Source organism: Silurus aristotelis, assembly GCF_946808225.1.
Source record: "Silurus aristotelis genome assembly, chromosome: 12".
Taxonomy (NCBI): Eukaryota; Metazoa; Chordata; class Actinopteri; order Siluriformes; family Siluridae; genus Silurus; species Silurus aristotelis.
The window spans coordinates 162,927-186,164 of record NC_139585.1 but is presented as its reverse complement, the minus strand read 5'-3'; the positions used below and the strand labels follow the sequence as shown (position 1 = coordinate 186,164).

Genomic DNA, 23,238 nt, shown 5'->3' with positions numbered 1-23,238 from the left:
TCTAACCACAGAACAGTTTTCCACTTATCCTCAGTACATTATAAATGAAATTGGGCCCAGAGTTCATGTTCACGCATGCTTTCTTTTTTGCATGATAGAGATTTAACCTGCATTTGTGCATGAAATGGCAAACTGTGTTCACAAACAATGATTTCTGGAGGTGTTAATGAACCCATGCAGTGATTCTAATAAATAATCATGACTGTTTTAAATGTAGTTTATTGTATCCGAGGGCCTGGGGATCACAAAAATCCATTGTTGATTTTTCCCCTTGTCCCTTGTGCACAAAGATTTCTCCAGATTCTTTGAAACTTTTGATGAGATTATGTTCTGTAAATAATTAGATGTTTAACTGGTTTGCAATTTGATGTTGAGGAACATTATTCTGAAACAGTTCCACAGTTTGTAGATGCAGTCTTTCACAGATTGTTGAAGATCATGTTTACTTTTGAGAGACTTTGCATCTCTAAGATACACTATTTATACCCCAATCATCTCACTGACCTGCTGTCAATTAATCTCATAAGATACTAAATGTTTCTCCAACTTTTTCCTTTTAATAACATTTACTTTTTCCAGACTTTTGTTGCTCCATCCCAACCTTTTTTGTTGCATCCATCAAATTCAAAATTACCTTATTTTTTCTTTAAAATGGTGCATTTTTCAGTTTCCACATTTGATATGGTTTATATGTTCTATTGTGAATAAAATATGGGTTTATGATTGTTTGTAAAACATTGCATTCTGTTTTATTTACATTTTACACAGTGTCCCAACTTTTTTGTAATTGAGGTTGTAGTAATTTATGGGGTGGCAATTATTATAAGCACAGTCATATCAGAAAACTGTAGACAGTATTTGTAAACATATCAATATTGCATGTTGACGCAGAGGGTGACAAAAATTCTAGAGCTGACACTGTGTGTGCGTGTGTGTGCGTGTGTGTGCGTGTGTGTGTGTGTGTGTGTGTGTGTGTGTGTGTGTGTGTGTGTGTGTGCAGGTTACCGTATCTCATGGGAAGAGTTTAACCGGACGAACACGCGAGTTACACACTACCTCCCCAATGCCACGCTGGAGTACCGCGTTACAGGACTGACAGCTTTAACCACATATACTATTGAGGTGGCAGCAATGACGTCTAAAGGACAGGGACAGCTGTCATCATCTACCATCTCATCAGGGGTACCACCAGGTACACACCCACACATATATACACAATTATACACACACGTTTAAACACATACAATAACATACACACAACCCAGCCATTAGGGAGGCACAAGCCACTGCACTCTTGGTGCCGGTCCCAAGCCCGGGTAAATGTGGAGGGTTGCGTTAGGAAGGGCATCAAGCTGAAAACGTGCCAAATCAAATATGCGGATCACAAATGAGAATTTCATACCGGATCGGTCGAGGCCTGGGTTAACAACGACCGCCACAAGTATCGTTAGTCGACAGGTTACCGGTGGAAATTGGGTGATTGGGGCAGACTTTAATGGGCATGTTGGTGAAGGGAACAGAGGTGATGAGGAGGTGATGGTAGGTATGGTCTTAAGGAGAGGAGTGTGGAAGGGCATATGGTGATAGATTTTGCTAAAAGGATGAAAATGGCAGTGGTGAACACTTATTTTATACTATGTTCTATGCAGGAGATGCAACCTGAAGCAAATTGGAGAATGTAAGGTGTTGGCAGGGGACAGTGTAGCTAGACAGCATCGGATGGTGGTCTGGAGGTAGCAGAGCTGAAGATGTTAAGGTTTTCGTTGGGAGTGACGACGATGGACAAGATTAGAAATTAGTTTTTTAGAGGGACAGCGCATGTAGGATGTTTTGGTGACAAGGTGTATATATATATATATATATATAAACCAGTGTCCCATAACGCCACACTGACCACTGAGAGCCTCACAACCAACACGTAGTACAGAGGTCATGGTCATAAATCTTGGCGAAGGTTAGTGGGGTGGACCAGCCCACAGCATCGCATATGTCCTGGAGTGGGACCTTAGCAGACCAGGCCACAGAGGCTTCTACAATCCAAGTGGAGTGAGCCTTGACCCCGAGCGGGGCGGGGAGACCAGAGGACTTGTAAGATGATGAGATAGCAATTACAACCCACCTACTGAGGGTCTGCGTTTTGTCAGGAAATCCTTAGCTGTTAGGGCCATAGTTAGGGCCATAGAGGGACACCAGGTCCACGAACCATGGTCTGCCCGGCCGACGAGGTGCTACCAGGAGGAGACAGGCTCCTTCCCGGCAAACTCTCTCCCGAACTACCAAGAGCAGTGCAATCGGGGGGGATACAAGCATAGCTTCTTCCATGCCTGCACCATGGCAGAGAGAGAACCAGAGGGGACAGTGCAAGTTCTCCTGGGTTGCAAACAGATCAAGTCAAGTTTATTTGTATAGCGCTTTTCACAACAGACATTGTCTCAAAGCAGCTTTAGAGAAATCAACAGTCAAGGTGAATGGTGTGCATTTATTCCTGATGAGCAAGCCATGGCGACTGTGGCAAGAAAAAACTCCCTTAGATGTTATGAGGAAGAAACCTTGAGAGGAACCAGACTCAAAAGGGGAACCCATCCTCATTTGGGTGACATCAAGAGTTTGATCATAAATCTTTTAACAATACAGAACACTGGAGAGTGAGAACTAACATGATTACTAGAGTATAAGATTATAAGTAAATGTTCTTTTAACAGTCTTTGGTATAAAAGTAGGAGCTACTGAGCTCAACATTTGTGATCATCACAGATCCAGCATCAGCTTCTCCAAGCCATAGCCTTTAAACACTCCAGGAGGTCCAATGTCAAACTCCACACATGCAGTGGGATCCAACTGGCACTGGTACGTCTCTAGATGGTTCAGGATGTTTGCGAGTTTGGCATCTACTTCTTTAAAGTCCATAATCTTCATGAGGTGGGACGTGACTGGAGCTGGCCAAACCTCAAGATGCCTCGGGATGCGGAGAGAAAGAGAAGCAGTGGAGAGGAATTAGCTTAGCTGCTGTTCATGATATTAACAGCACAAGTTGATAATGTGCATGTGATCAGATGTTCTGGAGCACAAGGTTATGATGTGAGACGTACGTATGTTATGTGTAGGCTTTGCTAAAAATATATGTTTTTAATCTACACTTAAAGTGGGAGAATGTGTCTGAGCCCCAAACACTGTCAGGAAGAGAGATACATGGGGGCCAATCCATTTAGTGCTTTATAAGTGAGTAGCAGTAGTTTGTAGACTATTCGAAACTTAACCGGAAGCCAATGTAGGGATGATAAGATTGGGGTTATGTGGTCATATTTTCTTGACCTTGTAAGAACTCTTGCTGCCGCATTCTAAACTAACTGAAGCTTGTTTATTAATGACGCAGGACATCCACCTAGTAATGCATTACAGTAGTCTATTCTGGAGGTCATAAACGCATGAACGAGCTTCTCTGCATCAGACAACATATTTCTTAGCTTAGAAATACTAATAAGTGAAAGAAGGCTGTTTTTGTAACTTGGTTGATATGATTTTTAAAAGATAAGTTGCTATAAAATAACTCCCAGGTCTTTTACTGTTGAACTAGTGGTTACAGAACATCCGTCTAAATGCAGGTTGAGATGCTGGTGCTTCTGTATACTAGTTTTTGGGCCGATGAGCAAAATCTCCGTCTTATCAGAATTTAAAAGTAGAAAGTTATGGGTCATCCAATCTCTTATTTCCTTAACACACTCAGTTATCCGGGTTAATTGAGCTGTATCGCCTGGTTTAGATGAGATATATAGTTGGGTATCATCAGCATAACAATGGAAGCTAATTCCATGCCTTCTAATAATATTTCCTAAGGGAAGCATGTACAGTGAGGAAAATAAGTATTTGAACACCCTTCTATTTTGCAAGTTCCCCCACTTAGAAATCATGGAGGGTCTGAAATTGTCATCGTAGGTGCATGTCCACTGTGAGAGACATAATCTAAAAAAAAAAATCCAGAAATCACAATATATGATTTTTAAACTATTTCTTTGTATGATACAGCTGCAAATAAGTATTTGAACACCTGTCTATCAGCTAGAATTCTGACCCTCAAAGACCTGTTAGTCTGCCTTTAAAATGTCCACCTCCACTACATTTATTATCCTAAATTAGATGCACCTGTTTGAGGTAGTTAGCTGCATAAAGACACCTGTCCACCCCATACAATCAGTAAGAATCCAACTACTAACATGGCCAAGACCAAAGAGCTGTCCAAAGACACTAGAGACAAAATTGTACACCTCCACAAGGCTGGAAAGGGCTACGGGGAAATTGCCAAGCAGCTCGGTGAAAAAAGGTCCACTGTTGGAGCAATCATTAGGAAATGGAAGAAGCTAAACATGACTGTCAATCTGCCTCGGACTGGGGCTCCATGCAAGATATCACCTCGTGGGGTCTCAATGATCCTAAGGAAGCTGAGAAATCAACCCAGAACTACACGGTAGGAGCTGGTCAATGACCTGAAAAGAGCTGAGACCACCGTTTCCAAGGTTACTGTTGGTAATACACTAAGACGTCATGGTTTGAAATCATGCATGGCATGGAAGGTTCCCCTGCTTAAACCAGCATATGTCCAGGCACGTCTTAAGTTTGCCAATGACCATTTGGATGATCTAGAGGAGTCATGGGAGAAAGTCATGTGGTCAGATGCGACCAAAATAGAACTTTTGGGTCATAATTTCACTAAACGTGTTTGGAGGAAGAAGAATGATGAGTACCATCCCAAGAACACCATCCCTACTGTGAAGCATGGGGGTGGTAGCATCATGCTTTGGGGGTGTTTTTCTGCACATGGGACAGGGCGACTGCACTGTATTAAGGAGAGGATGACCGGGGCCATGTATTGCGAGATTTTGGGGAACAACCTCCTTCCCTCAGTTAGAGTATTGAAGATGGGTCAAGGCTGGGTCTTCCAACGTGACAATGACCCGAAGCACACAGCCAGGATAACCAAGGAGTGGCTCTGTAAGAAGCATATCAAGGTTCTGGCGTGGCCTAGCCAGTCTCCAGACCGAAACCCAATAGAGAATCTTTGGGGGGAGCTCAAACTCCGTGGTTTCTCAGCGACAGGCCAGAAACCTGACTGATCTAGAGAAGATCTGTGTGGAGGAGTGGGCCAAAATCCCTCCTGCAGTGTATGCAAACCTGGTGAAAAACTACAGGAAACGTTTGACCTCAAACAAATGCTACTGTACCAAATATTAACATTGACTTTCTCAGGTGTTCAAATACTTATTTGCAGCTGTATCATACAAATAAATAGTTTAAAAATCATATTTTCTGATTTAAAAATCATATTTTCAGATTTTCTGGATTTTTTTTTTTTAGATTATGTCTCTCACAGTGGACATGCACCTACGATGACAATTTCAGACCACTCCATGATTTCTAAGTGGGAGAACTTGCAAAATAGCAGGGTGTTCAAATACTTATTTTCCTCACTGTATATTGTGAAGAGCAGGGGTCCTAGAACTGAACCTTGTGGCACGCCATAGTTCACTAGCATTAGCCTGGATAGCTCTCCATTTAAATCTACGAAATGGTAACGATCGGACAGGTAGGATTTAAACCAGCTTAATGCCTGTCCCTGAATGCCAATGTAATTCTGTAAGCGATCCAGGAGGAGATCATGATCTATCGTGACGAACGCAGCACTAAGATCTAGTAAAACTAACAGCGAGATGAAGCCTTGGTCTGAAGCTAAAAACAGGTCATTAGTGATTTTAACTAGGGCAGTTTATGTGCTATGATGGGGCCTAAAACCTGACTGAAACTCCTCAAAGATATTGTTCTCTTGCAAGTGGGAACATAACTGGGCAGCGCCAATCTTTTCTAAAACCTTAGACATAAATGGCAGATTTCAAGTCAAGTCAAGTCAAGAAGCTTTTATTGTAATTTCAACCATATATAGCTGATGCAGTACACAGTGAAATGAAACAACGTTCCTCCTGAACCCAGGTGCTACATAGAACAACATAAAACAAACAGTACAGAACAGAAGAACACAGGGCCGAGAACTAAGATCCTCGCCACATAAAGTGCATGTGTGCAGCTGGTGCAAACAGTGCAAAAGACAACACAAGACAGTGCAAGACAACACAGGACAGTGCAGGACAATACACAATACACAAAATATAAAAATAAAAATGGATATAGCTCCGCCAGTAAAACCTGTCGTAACAGAATAAGGTGCAGTGTAAACAGAAAAATGTAAACAGAATTTGTGCAATTCAGCAGTAGCAGCAATCAAAAATAAAGTGAACAGTGACCAAAGGATTTGGACAGAATATTGTGCAAAATAACAAGTCCTGGAATCAGCAACAGACGGCATGTAAACATTTTGCGATAGTGAAAAATGTGATTGGTATTGAAACCTGGGTGAGCGAAGTGTATGATGGGTGTTGAGTCCGGTTTGTGCAGATCAGTCACACAGTTGTGTGTAAGTGTGTGTGTGTGTGTGTGTGTGTGAGAGAGAGTTCAGTCCAGTTCTTTGTTGAGGAGCCTGATGGCTTGCGGGAAAAAAACTGTTGCACACTCTGGATGTGGCGGCCTGAATGCTTCGGAACCGTTTCCCTGATGGTAGGAGTGTGAAAAGTGTGTGTGACGGGTGTGTGTGGTCATCCACTATTCTGTGTGCTTTGCGGATGCAGCGTGTGGTGTAAATGTCCATGATAGAGTGGAAAGAGATTCCGATGATCTTCTCAGCTGTCCTCACTATCCTCTGTAGGGTCTTGCGATCCGAGACGGTGCAGTTCCCAAACCAGGCAGTGATGTAGCTGCTCAAGATGCTCTCGATGGTCCCTCTGTAGAACATGGTCAGGATGGGGGGAGGGAGATGAGCTTTCCTCAGCCTTCTCAGGAAGTAGAGACGCTGCTGGGCTTTCTTGGTGATGGAGCTGGTGTTAAGTGACCAGGTGAGCTTGTCCGCCAGATGAACACCAAGGAATTTGGTGCTCTTGACGATCTCCACTGAAGTCAACAACCATCTCTTTAGTTTTGTAGACGTTTAGAGACAGGTTGTTGGCTCCACACCAGGCAGTTAACCGTTGCACCTCCTCTCTGTATGCTGACTCGTCGTTCTTGCTGATTAGACCCACCACGGTCGTGTCATCGGCAAACTTGATGCTGTGATTCGAGCTGTGCATTGGTGCACAGTCGTGATTCAGCAGAGTGAACAGCAGTGGACTGAGCACACAGCCCTGGGGGGCCCCAGTGCTCAGTGTGGTGGTGCTGGAGATGCTGTTTCCAATCCGGACTGACTGAGGTCTTCCAGTCAGGAAGTCCAGGATCCAGTTGCAGAGGGAGGTGTTCAGGCCCAGTGGGCTCAGCTTCTCAATCAGGTGCTGAGGAATGATTGTGTTGAATGCTGAACTGAAGTCTATGAACAGCATCCTTACATAAGAGTCCTTGTTATCCAGATGGGTGAGGGCCAGATGAAGGGTTGTGGAGATAGCATCATCCGTGGAGCGGTTTGGACGATATGCGAACTGCATGGAGTCCAGTGCGGTTGGAAACTTTATGTGGCTCATGACGAGCCTCTCGAAGCACTTCATCATGATGGGATTCGTCCCGATAGTCATTAAGGCAGGAGACAGAAAACTTTTTCGGCACAGGAATGATGGTCGTCGTCTTGAGGCACGTAGGAACAGTGGCGCTGCTCAGGGAGATGTTGAAGATGTCAGTGAGGACATCTGCTAGCTGTTGTGCACATTTCCTGAGCACTCTGCCAGGAATGTTGTTTGGTCCAGCAGACTTCCGTGGGTTAACTCTGCATAGAGTTTTCCTCACTTCAGCTGTGGTTAGACAGAGCACCTGGTCACTGGGAGGAGGGATGGTCTTCCTTGCCACCATGTTGTTCTGCACCTCGAACCGGGCGTAGAAGTCGTTCAGCGCATCTGGGAGTGAGGCGTCACGGTCACAAGCAGGTGATGTAGTCTTGTAATTCGTGATCGCCTGGATGCCCTGCCACATGCGCCGGGTGTCTCCGCTGTCCTGGAAGTGGCCGTGAATTCTCTTGGCGTGTGCGCGCTTCGCCTCTCTGATGGCACTAGACAGTTTGGCCCTTGCTGTTTTCAAGGCCGCCCTGTCCCCTGATCTGAAGGCAGAGTCTCTTGTTTTTAGCAGCGCACGCACCTTGGCGGTCATCCACGGCTTCTGGTTGGAGCGTGTAGTGATGGTCTTGGAGAAAGTCACGTCATCAATGCACTTGCCGATGTAGCTGGTCACTGTTGACGTGTATTCCTCCAAGTTGATGAAATCGCCGTTGGTTGCAGCTTCCCTGAACATGTCCCAGTCAGTGCATTCGAAACAGTCCTGGAGAGCAGACATGGATCCTGCTGGCCAGGTTCTCACTTGCTTCCGAACTGGTCTTGAACGCCTGCTGAGTGGTCTGTAGCTGGGATTGCCCGGTATGCGCCCCGGATGTTTCTGTAAACAACATCCAGCGTGTTTTCTCCTCTGGTTGCAAAGTCCACATTCTGATAAAATTTAGGGAGCACAGTCCTGAGATTTGCGTGATTAAAATCTCCAGCGACAATAAACAATCCGTCAGGGTGTGAGTTTTGAAGTTCGCTAATGGTCCCGTAGAGCACGCTGAGCGCTTCCTTAGCATTAGCGCTAGGTGGTATGTACACTCCGAGCACAATATCAGTGGTGAATTCCCGGCGTAAATAAAAAGGTCTACATCTCACAACAATAAACTCCAGCAGCAATGAGCAGTAGGTACAAAACAAACACAGAGTTCTTACACCATTCCATGTTGATGTAAACCGCCGCCGCGAGTCTTACCGCACAGAACTGCAATTTCTGTCGGCACGAAACGCGGCTAGCCCGTCCAGCTGGATGGCGGCGTCCGTAACTCTGTCGCTCAGCCACGTCTCCGTAAACACAAAAACGCAGCAGTGTCTGTACTCACGCCGAGTAGCTTGTTGGAGTCTGATGTAGTCTAGTTTATTGTCCAGGGAGCAGACATTTGCCAGCAGTAGTGATGGTAGAGCAGGCCGGCTAAGGTTAGCTTTTAGCCTAGCATTAGCGCCCGCTAGCTTTCCGCGCTTCTGTTTTCTCGCGCAGCGCTTCCGATTCCCCCTCCTCCGCCCGTCCGCCGCATGCGATGCCGACGACTGGAGGCCTGGTTCTCGGAGCACTCCGAGGTCGCGTAGCTTCTGCCGCAGGTCATCATTAATGGTGTTGTTTGGGTTGTTTCTGAGTCCTTTCAGGGTTTTTCGGTTGTACACAGGGACCCTGGTTGCTCTGATGTCCATGTGTTGTGTAAGGCGGGCTACAAAGTGAGAGTAGCACCATTTTGGGTCCGGAGCGGCCACTGCGAGCTACTGCCGCGCCGCCATCTTGGAACAACCAAGAACAATTATTTGAAATTGGTCTGTAATTCGATAGCGTGTTTGGATCCAGATTAGGTTTTTTTAATGAGGGGCTTAATAACTGCTAGCTTGAGGGATTTAAGAACGTGACCTAAAGATAATGAGAAGTTAATAATATTCAGAAGAGACTCACCAGCTGTATATAACACTTCCTTTAGTAGATTTGTTGGAATTGGATCTAACTGACATGTTGTTGATTTAGCTTTGATAATAACATCATACAGCTCTTCCTGTCCTATACATGTAAAACAGTGGAGTTGTGGAGTTGAAGGTAACACTGTCTCAGGAGATGGTCTTAAAGGTTGAACTGCCACAATTGTTTTTCTAATGTTATCTATTTTTTCAGTGAAGAAATTCATAAAGTCTTCACTACTAAACTGTGATGGAACACAATTTGCAGATCCCTGGTTTGTAGTTAGTTTAGCTACTGTAGAAAAAAGAAACCTGGGATTGTTTTTGTTATTTTCTATGAGTTTGCTCAGGTGTTCAGCTCTAGCAGCTTTTAGCGCCTGTCTGTAGCTGAGCATACTGTCTTTATACGCAATTCTAAATACCTCCAATTTAGTTTTTCTCCATTTTCTCTCCAGATTACGTGTTGTTCTCTTGAGTGCATGCGTATGACTATTATACCAAGTTGCAGGTGCTTGTTCTCTAACCTTTTTTAACCGGATGGGGGCAACGGTGTCTAATGTGCTAGTGAGGATAAGGTTTATGTTGTTAGTCATTTCATCAAGATTATTAGCAGTTATGGGTTTAGTGTGAAATTGAGATAAATCAGGCAGATTATTTCTGAATCTGTCATTAGTGGTCGAAACAACAGTCCTACCAGGTCGATAGTGTGGTGCAACAAGGCTAATCTGCTCTACCGGTAGTGTGTACAGTATAAGATAATGGTCTGTGATGTCATCACTCTGAGGTAAAATATCTATATCAGTGACGTCTGCTCCGTGGGATATTATTAAGTCTAATGTGTGGTTAAAGCGATGAGTTGGTCTGGTGACGTTTTGTTTAACCCCAAAAGAGTTTAATAAATCGACAAATGATAATCCTAGAGCATCGTTTACATCATCTACATGAATATTAAAATCTCCTACAAGCAGCACTTTATCAAAATCGATCAAGAGGTCTGAAAGAAAACAAGCTAACTCTTGAAGAAAATCAGCGTAGGGCCCTGAGGGTCTGTACACGGTGACCAGAGCGAATTTTATATGTATGTCTGAAAGTACAATTTTAAGGACGAGCACTTCAAATGATTTAAAGCTGAATCCTAATCTCTGACTAACATTAAGAGAGGTACTATAAATGGTTCCTACACCCCCTCCCCCACAACCAGTCTGACGGGGCTCATGCTTATAAACATATCCTGACGGTGTCGACTCGTTTAGACCCATATAATCATCTGGTTTAATCCAGGTCTCAGTGAGACAGAGTGCATCGAGATTATTCTCTGTGATCATCTCATTTACAATCAGTCCTTTGGTGCAAGTGATCTAATGTTTAAAAGACCAAAGTTTAGAACTTTGTTGTGTTTGTTTATCTGGCATTTTTTTGTTTTAACTCTAATAAGATTATTTCTGGATCTTGTGTATTTAATTCTTGGTTTTACTACACGAGGAATAGATACGGTTTCTATAAACTGGGCTGTGTGTGAACTTGTAACTATTTGGTCTGTAGTATGCGTGTTCTTATAGTTGAAGATTTCTTGATGTCTTACCAGTCAGATGGTGTGAAGTATCCTAGAGATGTTATCTGATAGCACTGCTGCTCCAAATCTGCTGGGGTGCAGGCCATCAGGGCGGAAGAACCTAGGACGCTCCCAGAAACAGTTCCAGTTATTAATAAAGAGAAGTTTATGTTCTCGACACCATGACTGTAACCATTCATTTAGTGCTAAAAGTCTACTAAACTTCTCAGCCCCTCGCTGGTAAGTGGGAAAAGGTCCTGACACTATGGTCCTCGTTGTGGGTGATGTGCTGCGTACCGTCTCCACCAGGATCCTGAAATCCCTCTTTAAGATCTCCGTTTGCCTCAGCCTGGTGATGTTCATTTCGGCATGGAGAACAACCGCTCCGAAGTTCTCGTTCAGGATCGCGGGTAGCTGCGCAGCGACATCGAGAACATGAGCACCAGGAAAACAGCGAGTGTGCACCTTACCTTTAGCTCCGGTAGCGCGGACATGACGGACGATGGAATCTCCGAGAATCACGGTATCACGTTTCGTCTCGCAGAGAGGGGCGAAGCGGTTCTCGGTCGAGATCTCGAAGGCCGGTGGTGGCGGGGGAGACGTCCTCAACCGGGGCTTGGCTCGCGGCTTCTGCTGCTGCTGCATCCAAGGTTCGTGGTGCACCGGTGCTGGAGTGAACGATACCTGGGCGGGACCGCGTTGTAGGTGCGCTGGGCTTGGGCAGAGAAACACGCGGAGTTGAGGTGCTGGGAGTGTTAGATTCAACCCGAGAATTTACCTGGGATGAGTGCGCATCCGCCCTGGATGTTTCCAGTGCCACTTTCCGCTCTCGCAGCTGGGCTTTGCATGCAGCTCGCAAATTTGTTTCTCCAAAGCTTCCATCTCCAACGCCACCATTTGCAACTCGAAAAAGTCCTCATCTGTGCTCAAAGTCAGACACACAGCCGGCATAGTGCTCATAATCGCGAACAGAGTTAATATACAGAGATATGAGTGAGAGGCAATGAATATAGACAACACTAGTGATAGTCAAGTTAACTGACTACAGGCACAAGTCAGGAAGACAACAACAATTTTGGGTTATTAAAAGAGAAAAAATGGATAGATAGGTAGGTAGATAGTAAAGTTTGAAAACGCCGAGAGAAATACAAACACGGAACTCGCGACAAACAAGTCAAACACAGGAAACTAAGTCACTGGAAAGCCGAAAAAACCCCTGTGTGATCAGCTCGATTCGAAATAGATCCACCTGGGCTCTGTAAAATCTCTGCCATATCTGCTCCACCACATTAGGGTGGAGCCTCCATTCCCCAGACCTCGGCCTTTGCCTCGAAAGGGCATCTGCTCGGGATATAAACTGCTCTCCCCTGGGACCACAGGAGGATCCACTTGTCCATATGGACCAACACATGGTGGCCTCTAATGGCTAGAAGGAAGTGTTTCAGACCCAGAAACACAGCCATCATCTCCAGGCAGTTTATGTGCCATGAGAGGTGTGGCTCGGTCCACCGACCTTGGGCGGAGTGGCCACTCATGACCGCTTCCACCCCATGAGGGACGCTTCTGTCGTTAGCATTACGTGACAACAAGGAGTTCCCAGGACGGGGCCTTGGGACAGGAATGTCAATTCTCTGCACACATCTAAGACTCGGGAGGCTCGCCATGAGACCTTGATGGTACTTGGATAGAACAGCTTTACAGTGAGTGACTGGCCTTCTCTTACTCTTCTGACTGCAGTGAGGATAACTCCGATCCAGGTGGGAAACAGCTGTGCCCACACCATGCCCAGGAAGGTGGTCCTCTGCCATGGAGAAAGCACACTCTTCCCGGCATTCAGTCTTAACCCCAGCTCCTTCAGGCAGGTGAGAATGACATCTCGATGCCGGACCACCTGAAGCTCTGATCGAGCTAATATCAACCAGTCATCAATATAGTTAAGAATGCAGATGCCCCGAAGCCCGAAGTGGGGTCAGCGCCGCATTCATACACTTCGCAAAAGTGTGGGGTGAGTCCTTGGACTTGATCTGAGACACGACTTCTTTGAGATTGAGCATCCTGAACCTGAGCCTCATGAGTGAGCAGTTCAAGGAGCGCAGATCTTGGATCGGACGCATACCGCCATCCTTTTTTGGAACAACGAAGTACGGGCTGTAGAAGCCTGACTCTCTGACTGAGGGGGGAAAGCATCTCGATGGCCCCTTTCCTTAGGAGAACGTGCACTTCCTGTTCCAGGAACAGAGCCTGCTTGGGTCCCACCCGTTGAACCATGGGAAGAGAACCCGAATTTAATCGAATAGCCCCTCTCTATAGTACACAGGACCCACTGAGACACATCTGACAGCCTTCCCCACACAGAAAGTATCATAAGGGAACCAAGGCTGGCCTCAGACCCTTTCAGAGCAGCTGAAGCATTGCCCTGCAGCCATTAAAGCCTCCTGAGGGGAGGGAGGCCGCACTCTGAAGGACATCTTGTGGCAGAGCTAATGGCCTGGCCTACTTGTGGTGCTGCAGAGGGACTGGCACCATGAAACAAGATGCACAACGACTTCCTAGATGTAAGCCGCCAGGACTTACGCACCATGGCCCGTTTATTCGAAGCGAGGATGACCCTCAGGTCGCTCAGCTCCTTCTTGGGCATAGAGCATCGACAGGGGCACCTGGAACCTCCCCGTGGGGACCAGATGGCAACTCTCTCTTTCTGGGCTTTGCGGTGCCTGGACATACCAGGCTGAGGCTGCCGCCGAGCAGCCCCATGAAAGCAGGCAAGGGAGGTACCGCTGAAACGCTTCCGATTGCTTCTTAGTCTCTTGAAACTTGTCGACGTCCACCGCTACAGCATCGCCTAAAACAAGCCAGGAGGAGCCATTGGACCATTCAGCAGTATAGCCCGATCCCAGTCAGAGAGATCTGTCAGGGTGAGCCACAGATGCCTTTTTGTGGCCACTAGGGCTGCCATTGACCGACCAATGGCAGCGCGACGCAACTCCTTAATATCGTCAAGCATAGAGCTAAGTCCCTCGTCCAACTTCCGCAGCAGGTCAGCTTGGTATGCCTGCAACACACCCATTGTGTGGAGGCAATCTGCAGCCTGACCTGCTAGCTATCTCTTCCCTAGCATAGCATCATCGCTCAAGGCCCCGGTGTTCCCTACTAAGCCGTTGCAGGCCACTTCGGCTTAAGTACTGAACTATGCTAGGGGAGAGATTGCTAGCTATCATCTCTTTCACACATGGCATCGCCCCGTTGCCACACTCCTTAGCCCCAACTACGTTCGTGTACAGCGAGGTGCTCAACCCTGCAGGGGAGGCCGGAGAGGACTCATCCAACTCCATTCCTTCTGCCAGATCAGCCTGCGAGTCCCACGGACACCGGCACCGCTTTGCATCGGCAAGAGATTTTACACATGGTTCAGACCGTGGACAACGCGAGGCGTTCCCAAAAGCGTTGTGACGCAGCTCAAAGTTCCAGAATAGGGAACAGAAACTTCCTTCAAAACTGCTGAAAAGGACAACAAAGAAACATAGAATTTAGGTTGCTGAGGGATCTACTGCAACAATAAGGAAGCTGCAGAAATCTCTGGCAAAGTACCAGTCACTCTCTGAATGTGACAGTGGACAGTAGAGACACTCAGTAAAATATTCAATTCATTTAAATTTGTTTAGCACTTTTAATATTGTCTCAAAGCAGCTTTACACAGATAATGTAGTGATAAAAATGAATATGTTCTTTATATGTAAGTTTGTCCCTGAAGAACAAGCCGGTGGAGCCTGTGGTGAAGGAAAAACTTCCCGAGATGGCATAAGGAAGAAACCTTGAGAGGAACCATACTTAAGAGGGAACCTCATCCTCATCTGGGTTGCACTGAATGTCCATTTATTGCAGATATACAATGTTGCGGGGTGCAGTGATGGAGATCAGAAGCAAACTGTAGTCCTGAGCCAATGTAGCAGAATGTTGACATTAACTACAGTCCAATCCATCCTCAAAGCTCCCATTCTTACTCCGGAATTTCATGTAACCACCCAAGGCGTTGATGAGAAACCGTCGCCTGCTGCACAGAGTCGCCTCCAAACGAAGAAAACACTATCCAAAAGCATGCCTGGATGAAGTGGGAAGATCCGCAGAAGGAAGAGGGGCAGGAACAGTGGTCACTGGAACCTCAGGAGCATGTTTAACTCAACTGAGAGAGAGAGAGAGAGAGGGGGGGGGGGGTGAGAGTAAGAGAAGGATATGGATTATTATGTGTATTGTTGTGCACCTAGGCGTGGAGGATCATAATGGTACAGAAGTTCACTCAGATACTGAGAGCGTTAAGTGCTTTATACGTCAGTAGTAGTATTTTATAATCAGTGTGAGATGTAATTGGGAGCAGTGTAGATGATTAAAACAGGGCTGATGTGATCATATTTTCTAGATCTAGTGAGGACTCTTGCTGCTGCATTCTGAACTAACTGAAGCTTATTTCTGCACTTACTCCAACACCCAGACAGTAAAGCGTTACAGTAGTCTAATCTAGATGTTACAAAAACATCAACTAGTTTTTCTGCATCCTGTAACGACAGCATATTTCTAATTTTAGCAATATTTCTAACCAAGTGTAAAAGAAGGCGATCCTGGTGATATTATTCACGTGAGACTCAGAGGAAAGACTCGGGTCAATAATCACACCGAGGTCTTTGACTGCTGTACACACTGAAACAGAAACACCATCCAGAGATGCTACAGAATCAGAAAGTTTGCTTCTAGCTGCATGTGGTCCTAGTAAAAGTACTTCTGTCTTATCTGAGTTAAACAAAAGGAAGTTGAACAGCAGAGAGTTTTTTCCTTGCCACAGTCACCACTGGCATGCTCAGCAGAGACAAACGTCTACTTATAAAGAACATCTTATTCATTTTTTTTACCACATTAGCTGTGTAAAGATGTTTTGAGACAATGTTCATTGTTAAAAGCGCAATACAAATAAAAATGTATTCATTTGAATTGAAGTTATGAAGCATCCACTGTCTAATGTCCTTTACACACTCCTCAACATTGTTAAGCTGATCTCTCTCATCTGGCTTCTCTGAAATATACAGCTGTGTATCATCAGCATAGCAATGGAAGCAAAAACCTTGTTTATGTATAATTTCACCCAGAGGCAGCATATATAAAGAGAAAAGCAGTGGGCCTAAGACAGATCTTATGTAACACAAAACTTTACCTCAAAGAATGGAGAACTCACCATTTACATCAACTAACTAATAGCGATCAGTCAGATAAGACCTGAGCCAGGAGAGAGCTGTTCCTTTTATTCCAACAACATTCTCAAGTCCAGCAAGCAGGAGATTATGATCAATGGTGTGAAAAGCTGCACTGAGGTCGAGCAAAACAAGTAAAGAGACAAAACCCTGATCAGAGGCCAATAACAGTCATTTACCACCTTAACTAGTGCCGTCTCTGTGCTATGATGAGGCCGAAATCCTGACTGATACATTTCATAAATGTTTTTCCCCAGTAGATGTGAGCAGAACTGCTGTGCTACAACCTTTTCTAGAATCTTGGAGATAAAGGGGAGGTTTGATATTGGACTGTAGTTGGACAGCTGACAGGGTGAAGGTCAGGTTTCTTAATTAGGGGGTTGATACTGCAGTTTAAAGGATTTAGGTACAAAACCAGTTCTAATGGAAGAGTTTATTATTTTTAAAACAGGTTTAATTCCCTCTGGAATGATCTGTTTGAGGAAACTTGTAGACGAGGGATCGAGAATGCAGGTTGATGATTTTGATGAGGAAATAAATGAAATGAAGTCGTTCTCTTGAATAGGAGTAAAACTTTGTAATTGATGGTCTGTTATAATTACACTGCTGTCTACAGGGTTATTTATAAAATAGTTTGGATTTATTTTAATTGTCTGGATTTCTTGCCTGATGTTTTTTATCATTATGAACTGATGAACTTTATTATTAAAAAAGTTCATGTCTGTTCATGTCATGTCTGTTTTAAGGTGTGCGTATAATCATTATACCACTGTGCTAAATTTTTTTCCCTGATCATTTTAGTTTTAAGGGGAGCTACATTATGTCAAGTCAAGTTTATTTGTATAGCGCTTTTCACAACAGACATTGTCTCAAAGCAGCTTTACACAAATCAACAGTGAAGGTGAATGGTGTGAATTTGTCCCTGATGAGCAAGCGGTGGCGACTGTGGCAAGGAAAAAAAACCCCTTAGATGTAATGAGGAAGAAACCTTGAGAGGAACCAGACTCAAAAGGGGAACCCATCCTCATATGGGTGACATCAAGAGTTTGATCATAAATCTTTCAACAATACAGAACACTGGAGAGTGAGAACTAACATGAGCACTGGAGTATAAGATTATAAGTGATGTTCTTTCTACAGTCTTATACAGTCTGTATGGTTAGTAGTGCCTAGTTTTATGAGCTCAACATTTGTGATCATCACAGATCCAGCATCAGCTTCTCCATGCCAGAGCCTTTAAACACTCCAGGAGGTCCAATGTCAAAACCACACATGTAGCGGGATCCAATTGGCACTGGTACGTCTCTAGATGTTTCGGGATGTTTGCGAGTATGGCATCTACTTCTTCAAAAATCCATAATCTTCAGGTGGGACATGACTGGAGCTGGCCAACCTCAGGAGGCCTCGGGAAGGGGAGAGAAAGAGAAGCAGTGGAGAGAACTTAACTGAGAGAGCGTAACTGTTGTTCATTATATTAACAGCACAAGTTGATAATGTGCATGTGAACTGTCTCTGAATGCCAATGTAATTCTGTAAGTGATCTAGGAGGAGATCATGATCTATAGTGTCGAATGCAGCACTAAGATCTAGTAAAACCAACAGCGAGATAAAACCTTGGTCTGAAGCTAAAAACAGATCATAAGTGATTTTAACTAGGAAAGTTTCTGTGCTATGATGGAGCCTAAAACCTGACTAAAACTCTTTAAAGATCTTATTCTCTTGTAAGTGGGAACATAACTGGGCAGCGACAATCTTTTCTAAAATCTTAGACATAAATGAACGATTTGAAATTGGTCTGTAATTCGATAGCGTGTTTGGATCCAAATGAGGTTTTTAATGAGGGGCTTAATAACTGCTAACTTGAGGGATTTAGGGACGTGACCTAATGATAGTGAGGAGTTAAAATATTGAGAAGAGGCTCACCAGTTGTATATAACGTTCCCTTCAATAGATGAGTTGGAATGGGATCTAACTGACATGTTGTTGATTTAGCTTTGGTAATAACATCATGCAGCACTTCCTCTCCTATACATGTAAAACAGTGGAGATGTGGAGTTGTAGGCGAGATAATGTCAGGAGATGCTGTCAGAGGTTGGACCACCACAATTGTTTTTCTAATGTTATCTATTTTTTCAGAAAACAAGCAAACTCTTGAAGAAAATTAGCTTAAGGCCCTGGGGGTCTGTACACGGTGACCAGAGCGAGTTTTCTATTTATGTCTGAAAGTACATTTTAAGAACGAGCACTTCAAATGATTTAAAACTGAATCCTAATCTCCGACTGACATTAGGAGAGGCACTAAAAATGGTTGCTACATCGCCCCCACGACCACTCTGACGGGGCTCATGCTTATAAACATATACTGACGGTGTACATTCGTTTAGACCCATATAATCACCTGGTTTAATCCAGGTCTCAGTGAGACAGAGTGCATTGAGATTATTATCTGTGATCATCTCATTTACAATCAGTGCTTTGGGTGCAAGTGATCTAATGTTTAAAAGACCAAACTTTAGAACTTCGTTGTGATTTTTTTATCTGGCATTTTTCAGTTTTAACTGCAATAAGATTTTTTCTGGATCTCGTGTATTTAATTCTTGGTTTTACTACACAAGGAATAGATACGGTTTCTATAAATTTGGCTGTGTGTGTATTTGTAACTATTTATTTTGTTGTATCCGTGTTTTTATAGTTTAAGATTTCCTGATGTCTTACCAGTCAGATGGTGTGAAGTATACTAGAGATGTTATCTGATAGCACTGCTGCTCCAAATCTGCTGGGGTGCAGGCCATCAGGGTGGAAGAACCTAGGACGCTCCCAGAAACAGTTCCAGTTATTAACAAAGAGAAGTTTGTGCTCTCGACACCATGACTGTAACCATTCATTTAGTGCAAGGAGTCTACTAAACTTCTTAGCCCCTCGCTGGTAAGTGGCAAGAGGTCCTGACACTATGATCCTTGTTGTGGGCGATGTGCTGCGTACCATCTCCACCAGGATCCTGAAATCCCTCTTTAAGATCTCTGTTTGCCTCAGCCTGGTGTCGTTCGCTCCGACATGGAGAACAACCGCTCCGAAGTTCTCGTTTAGGATCGAGCACCAGGAAAACAGCGAGTGTGAACCTTACCTTTTGCCCTGGTAGCACGGACATGCCAGATGATGGAATCTCCAAGAATCACAGTGTCGTGTTCCGTCTCGTGGAGAGGGGCGACATGGTTCTCCGTCAAGATCTCGAAGGCCGGTGGTGGCGGGGGAGACGTCCTCGACTGGGGCTTGGCTCGTGGCTTCTGCTGCTGCAGCATCCAGGGTCCGTGGTGCACCGGTGCTGGAGTGAACGATACCTGGGCGGGCCGCGTTGTAGGTGCGCTGGGCCTGGGCAGAGAAACACGCGGAGTTGAGGTGTTGGGAGCGTTAGGTTCCACCTGGGAATTTACCTGGGACGAGTGCGCGTCCGCCCGGGATGTTTCCAGCGCCGATTTCCACTTTTACAGCTGGGCATGCTTTGCATGCAGTTTGCGAATCTGTTCCTCCAAAACCTCCATCGTCCCACCTTATGAAGATTGTCAACCTCTAAAGAAGTAGATGCCGACCCCGCAAACATCCCAAACCATCTAGAGACATACGAGTGCCAATTGGATCCCACTCCATGTGGAGTTTGGACACTGGCCCTCCTTGAGCCCCCATGCCATGTTTAAAGGCTCTGGCATGGAAAAGCTGGTGTTGCATCTATAATGATAGCAAATGTTGAGCTATTTTAGGAGTTGCTCAGTAGCTCTTAGTTTTATAACCACAAATGACCGTTAAAGACTGTAGAAAGATCATCACTCATAATCACACACTCCAGTACTCATGTTAGTTCTCACTCTCCACTGTTCTGTATTTTTTAAAGACTATAATCACACTCTTGATGTCACCCAAACGAGGATGGGTTCCTCTTTTGAGTCTGATTCCTTTTAAGGTTTCATCCACAGTCGCCATGGCTACTCATCAGCGATAAATGCACACCATTCACCTTAACTCTTAAACCTAGCCATTAGGGATGCACAAGCCAGTGCACTCTTAGTGCCGGTCTCAAGACCGGGTAAATGGGGAGGGTTGCGTTAGGAAGGGCATCCAGCGTAAAACGTGGCAATTCAAATATGCGGATCACAAATGAGAATTTTAATTTCGGTCGAGGCCCGGGTTAACAACGACCGCCACAGGTATCGTTAGCCGACAGAGTACCGGTGGAAATTAGGCTACTGTTGGCCGAAGGAGGAAAAGATGAGGAGAAAGATGTCTATAGAGACGGCAGGAAAAGGAGCAGTGTAGGAGAGTGGAGGTTCGGGTTGGTACTTTAAATGTTGGTACTATGACGGGTAAAGGGAGAGAGATAGCTGATATGATGGAGAGGAGAAAGGTAGATATGTTGTGTGTTCAGGAGACTAAGTGGAAAGGGAGTAAGGCCAGCAACATTGGAGGTGGATTCAAACTGTTCTATCATGGTGTGGATGGAAAGAGAAATAATGTAGGGGTGATTCTGAGAGAAGTGTACAGTAAGAGTGTAGTGGAGGTGAAGAGAGTTTCTAATAGGGTGATGAACGTGAAGCTGGAAGTTGAAGGGATGATGATAAATGTCATCAGTGCCTATGCTCCACAAGTTGGCTATGAGATGGAGGAGAAGGAAAGATTCTGGAGTGAATTAGATGAAGTGGTAGATGGTGTACCTAGGAAAGAACGATTGGTGATTGGGGCAGATTTTAATGGGCATGTTGGTGAAGGGAACAGAGGTGATGAGGAGGTGATGGTAGGTATGGTTTTAAGGAGAGGAATGTGGAAGGGCAGATGGTGGTAGATTTTGCTAAAAGGATGAAAATGGCAGTGGTGAACACGTATTTTAAGAAGAAGGAAGATCATAGGGTAACGTATAAGAGTGGAGGAAGGTGCACACAGGCGGACTATGTGCTATGCAGGAGATGCAACGTGAAGGAGATTGGAGACTGTAAGGTGTTGGCAGGGAACAGTGTAGCTAGACAGCATCGGATGGTGGTCTGTACGATGGTTTTGGAGGCGAAGAAGAATAGAAAGAGAGTGAGGACTGAAAGAAGAATAAGATGGTGGAAACTGAAGGAGGAATAGTGTAGTGTGAGGTTCAGGGAAGAGGTCAGACAGGGGCTCGGTGGTGGTGAAGAGGTGTTGGGTGATTGGAAAACTACTGCAGGAGTGATGAGGGAGGCAGCTAGAAAAGTACTTGGTGTGACATCTGGAAATAGAAAGGAGACAAGGAGATGTGGTGGTAGAATGAGGAAGTGCAGGAGAGCATAAGGAGAAAGAGGTTGGCAAAACAGAAGTGGGATAGACAGAGTGATGAGAAAAGTAAGCAGGAGTACAAGGAGATGCGGCAGCAGGTAAAAAGGGATGTGGCAAAAGCCAAGGAAAAGGCACATGAGGAGCTGTATGAGAGGTTGGACACTAAGGAAGGAGAAAAGGATTTATACCGATTGGCCAGGCAGAGGGACCGAGCTGGGAAGGATGTGCTGCAAGTTAGAGCAATAAAGGATAGAGAGGGAAATGTGTTGACTAGTGAGGAGAGTGTGATGAGAAGGTGGAGGGAGTATTTTGGGCAGCTGATGAATGAGGAAAACCAGAGAGAGAGAAGGTTGGATGATGTGGAGTTGGTGAAGCAGGAAGTGGATAGGATTAGTAAGGAGGAAGTGAGAGCCGCGATTAAGAGGATGAAGAGTGAAAAGTCGGTTGGACCAGATGACATACCTGTAGAAGCATGGAGATGTTTAGGAGAGATTGCAGTGGAGTTTTTAACCAGATTGTTTAACAAGATTCTGAAAGGTGGGAGGATGCCTAAGGAATGGAGAAGGAGTGTGCTGGTACCGATCTTTAAGCATAAGGGAGATGTGCAGACCTCCAGTAACTACAAGGGAATTAAGTTGATCAGTCACACCATGAAGTTATGGGAAAGAAAAGTGGAAGCCAGGCTGAGAGAAGAGGTGACCATCTGTGAGCAACAGTATGGTTTCATGCCGAGGAAGAGCACCGCAGATGCCTTATTTGCTTTGAGGATGTTGATGGAGAAGTATAGAGAAGGACAGAAGGAATTGCATTGCTTGTTTGTGGATTTAGAGGAAGCATACGACAGGGTGCCGAGAGAGGAGCTGTGGTACTGTATGAGGAAGTCAGGTGTGTCAGAGAAGTATGTGAGGGTGGTGCAGGACATGTATGAGGACAGTGTGACAGCAGTGAAGTGTGCAGTAGGAACGACAGACTGGTTCAGGGTGAGGGTTGGACTACATCAAGGATCGGCCCTGAGCCCTTTCCTGTTTGCAGTGGTAATGGACAGGTTGACGGACGAGGTCAGACAGGAGTCTCCCTGGACTATGATGTTTGCGGATGATATTGTGATTTGTGGTGAGAGTAGTGAGCAGGTTGAGAAGAGCCTGGAGAGGTGGAAATATGCACTGGAGAGAAGGGGAATAAAAGTCAGTAGGAGTAAGACAGAGTACATGTGTGTGAATGAGAGGGAGGGCAGTGGAGGGGTGCAGTTGCAGGGAGAAGAGCGAGCATCCTCCTCAGTCTCCATCCGGTCTTGTGGTGGGGCTGGAGGAGTAAAGAATAACCAAAAGGGACAGTGTGATGTCTCATGAGACGCGAATAGATCCCCCTGGACGAATCTCTCCCAAATCTGCTCCAGCACAATAGGGTGGAGCCGTCATTTCCCGGGACTCAATCACTGCTTCAACAGGGTGTCTGCTCCTGCGTTTAACCGACCTGGAAAGTAAGCTACCCTCACTGAGAGGAGCTTCCCCTGGGCTCACAGAAGGATCTGGTGCGTCAGCCTGTAGAGGAGGCAGACATCCTTAATGGTTGATGTAAGAAACCACCGAGGTGTTGTCTGTACACATCAGTACCTGATGATCTCTGAGGTCTG

General features: G+C 45.2%; 2 protein-coding genes across 5 annotated transcripts in view; one reads left to right on the top strand and one right to left on the bottom strand.

Moving 5' to 3' along the window:
- The window catches only part of LOC310735021 (uncharacterized protein), a 122,864-nt gene extending 111,095 nt beyond the window's left edge, over positions 1-11,769 (bottom strand). The window contains exons 1-3 of one of the 3 annotated variants that reach the window (XM_083557601.1): positions 11,381-11,769; positions 11,113-11,215; positions 2,402-2,956 (exon numbers count right to left, since the gene is read on the bottom strand). In XM_083557601.1, the coding sequence (XP_083413727.1) occupies positions 11,116-11,215; positions 11,381-11,727 (447 nt within the window). In that variant the 5' untranslated portion in view covers positions 11,728-11,769 and the 3' untranslated portion in view covers positions 2,402-2,956; positions 11,113-11,115. Of the gene's footprint in view, positions 1-2,401; positions 2,957-11,112; positions 11,216-11,379 lie in introns of those variants that run through there. The other 2 variants (XM_083557602.1, XM_083557603.1) reach the window with 2 other exon arrangements.
- Positions 1-23,238, top strand: part of LOC310734939 (protein sidekick-2-like) — a 289,396-nt gene that overhangs the window by 224,960 nt on the left and 41,198 nt on the right. For both annotated transcript variants that reach the window (XM_083557417.1, XM_083557418.1), the window contains exon 22: positions 1,001-1,192. In XM_083557417.1, the coding sequence (XP_083413543.1) occupies positions 1,001-1,192 (192 nt within the window). The remainder of the gene's footprint in view (positions 1-1,000; positions 1,193-23,238) is intronic.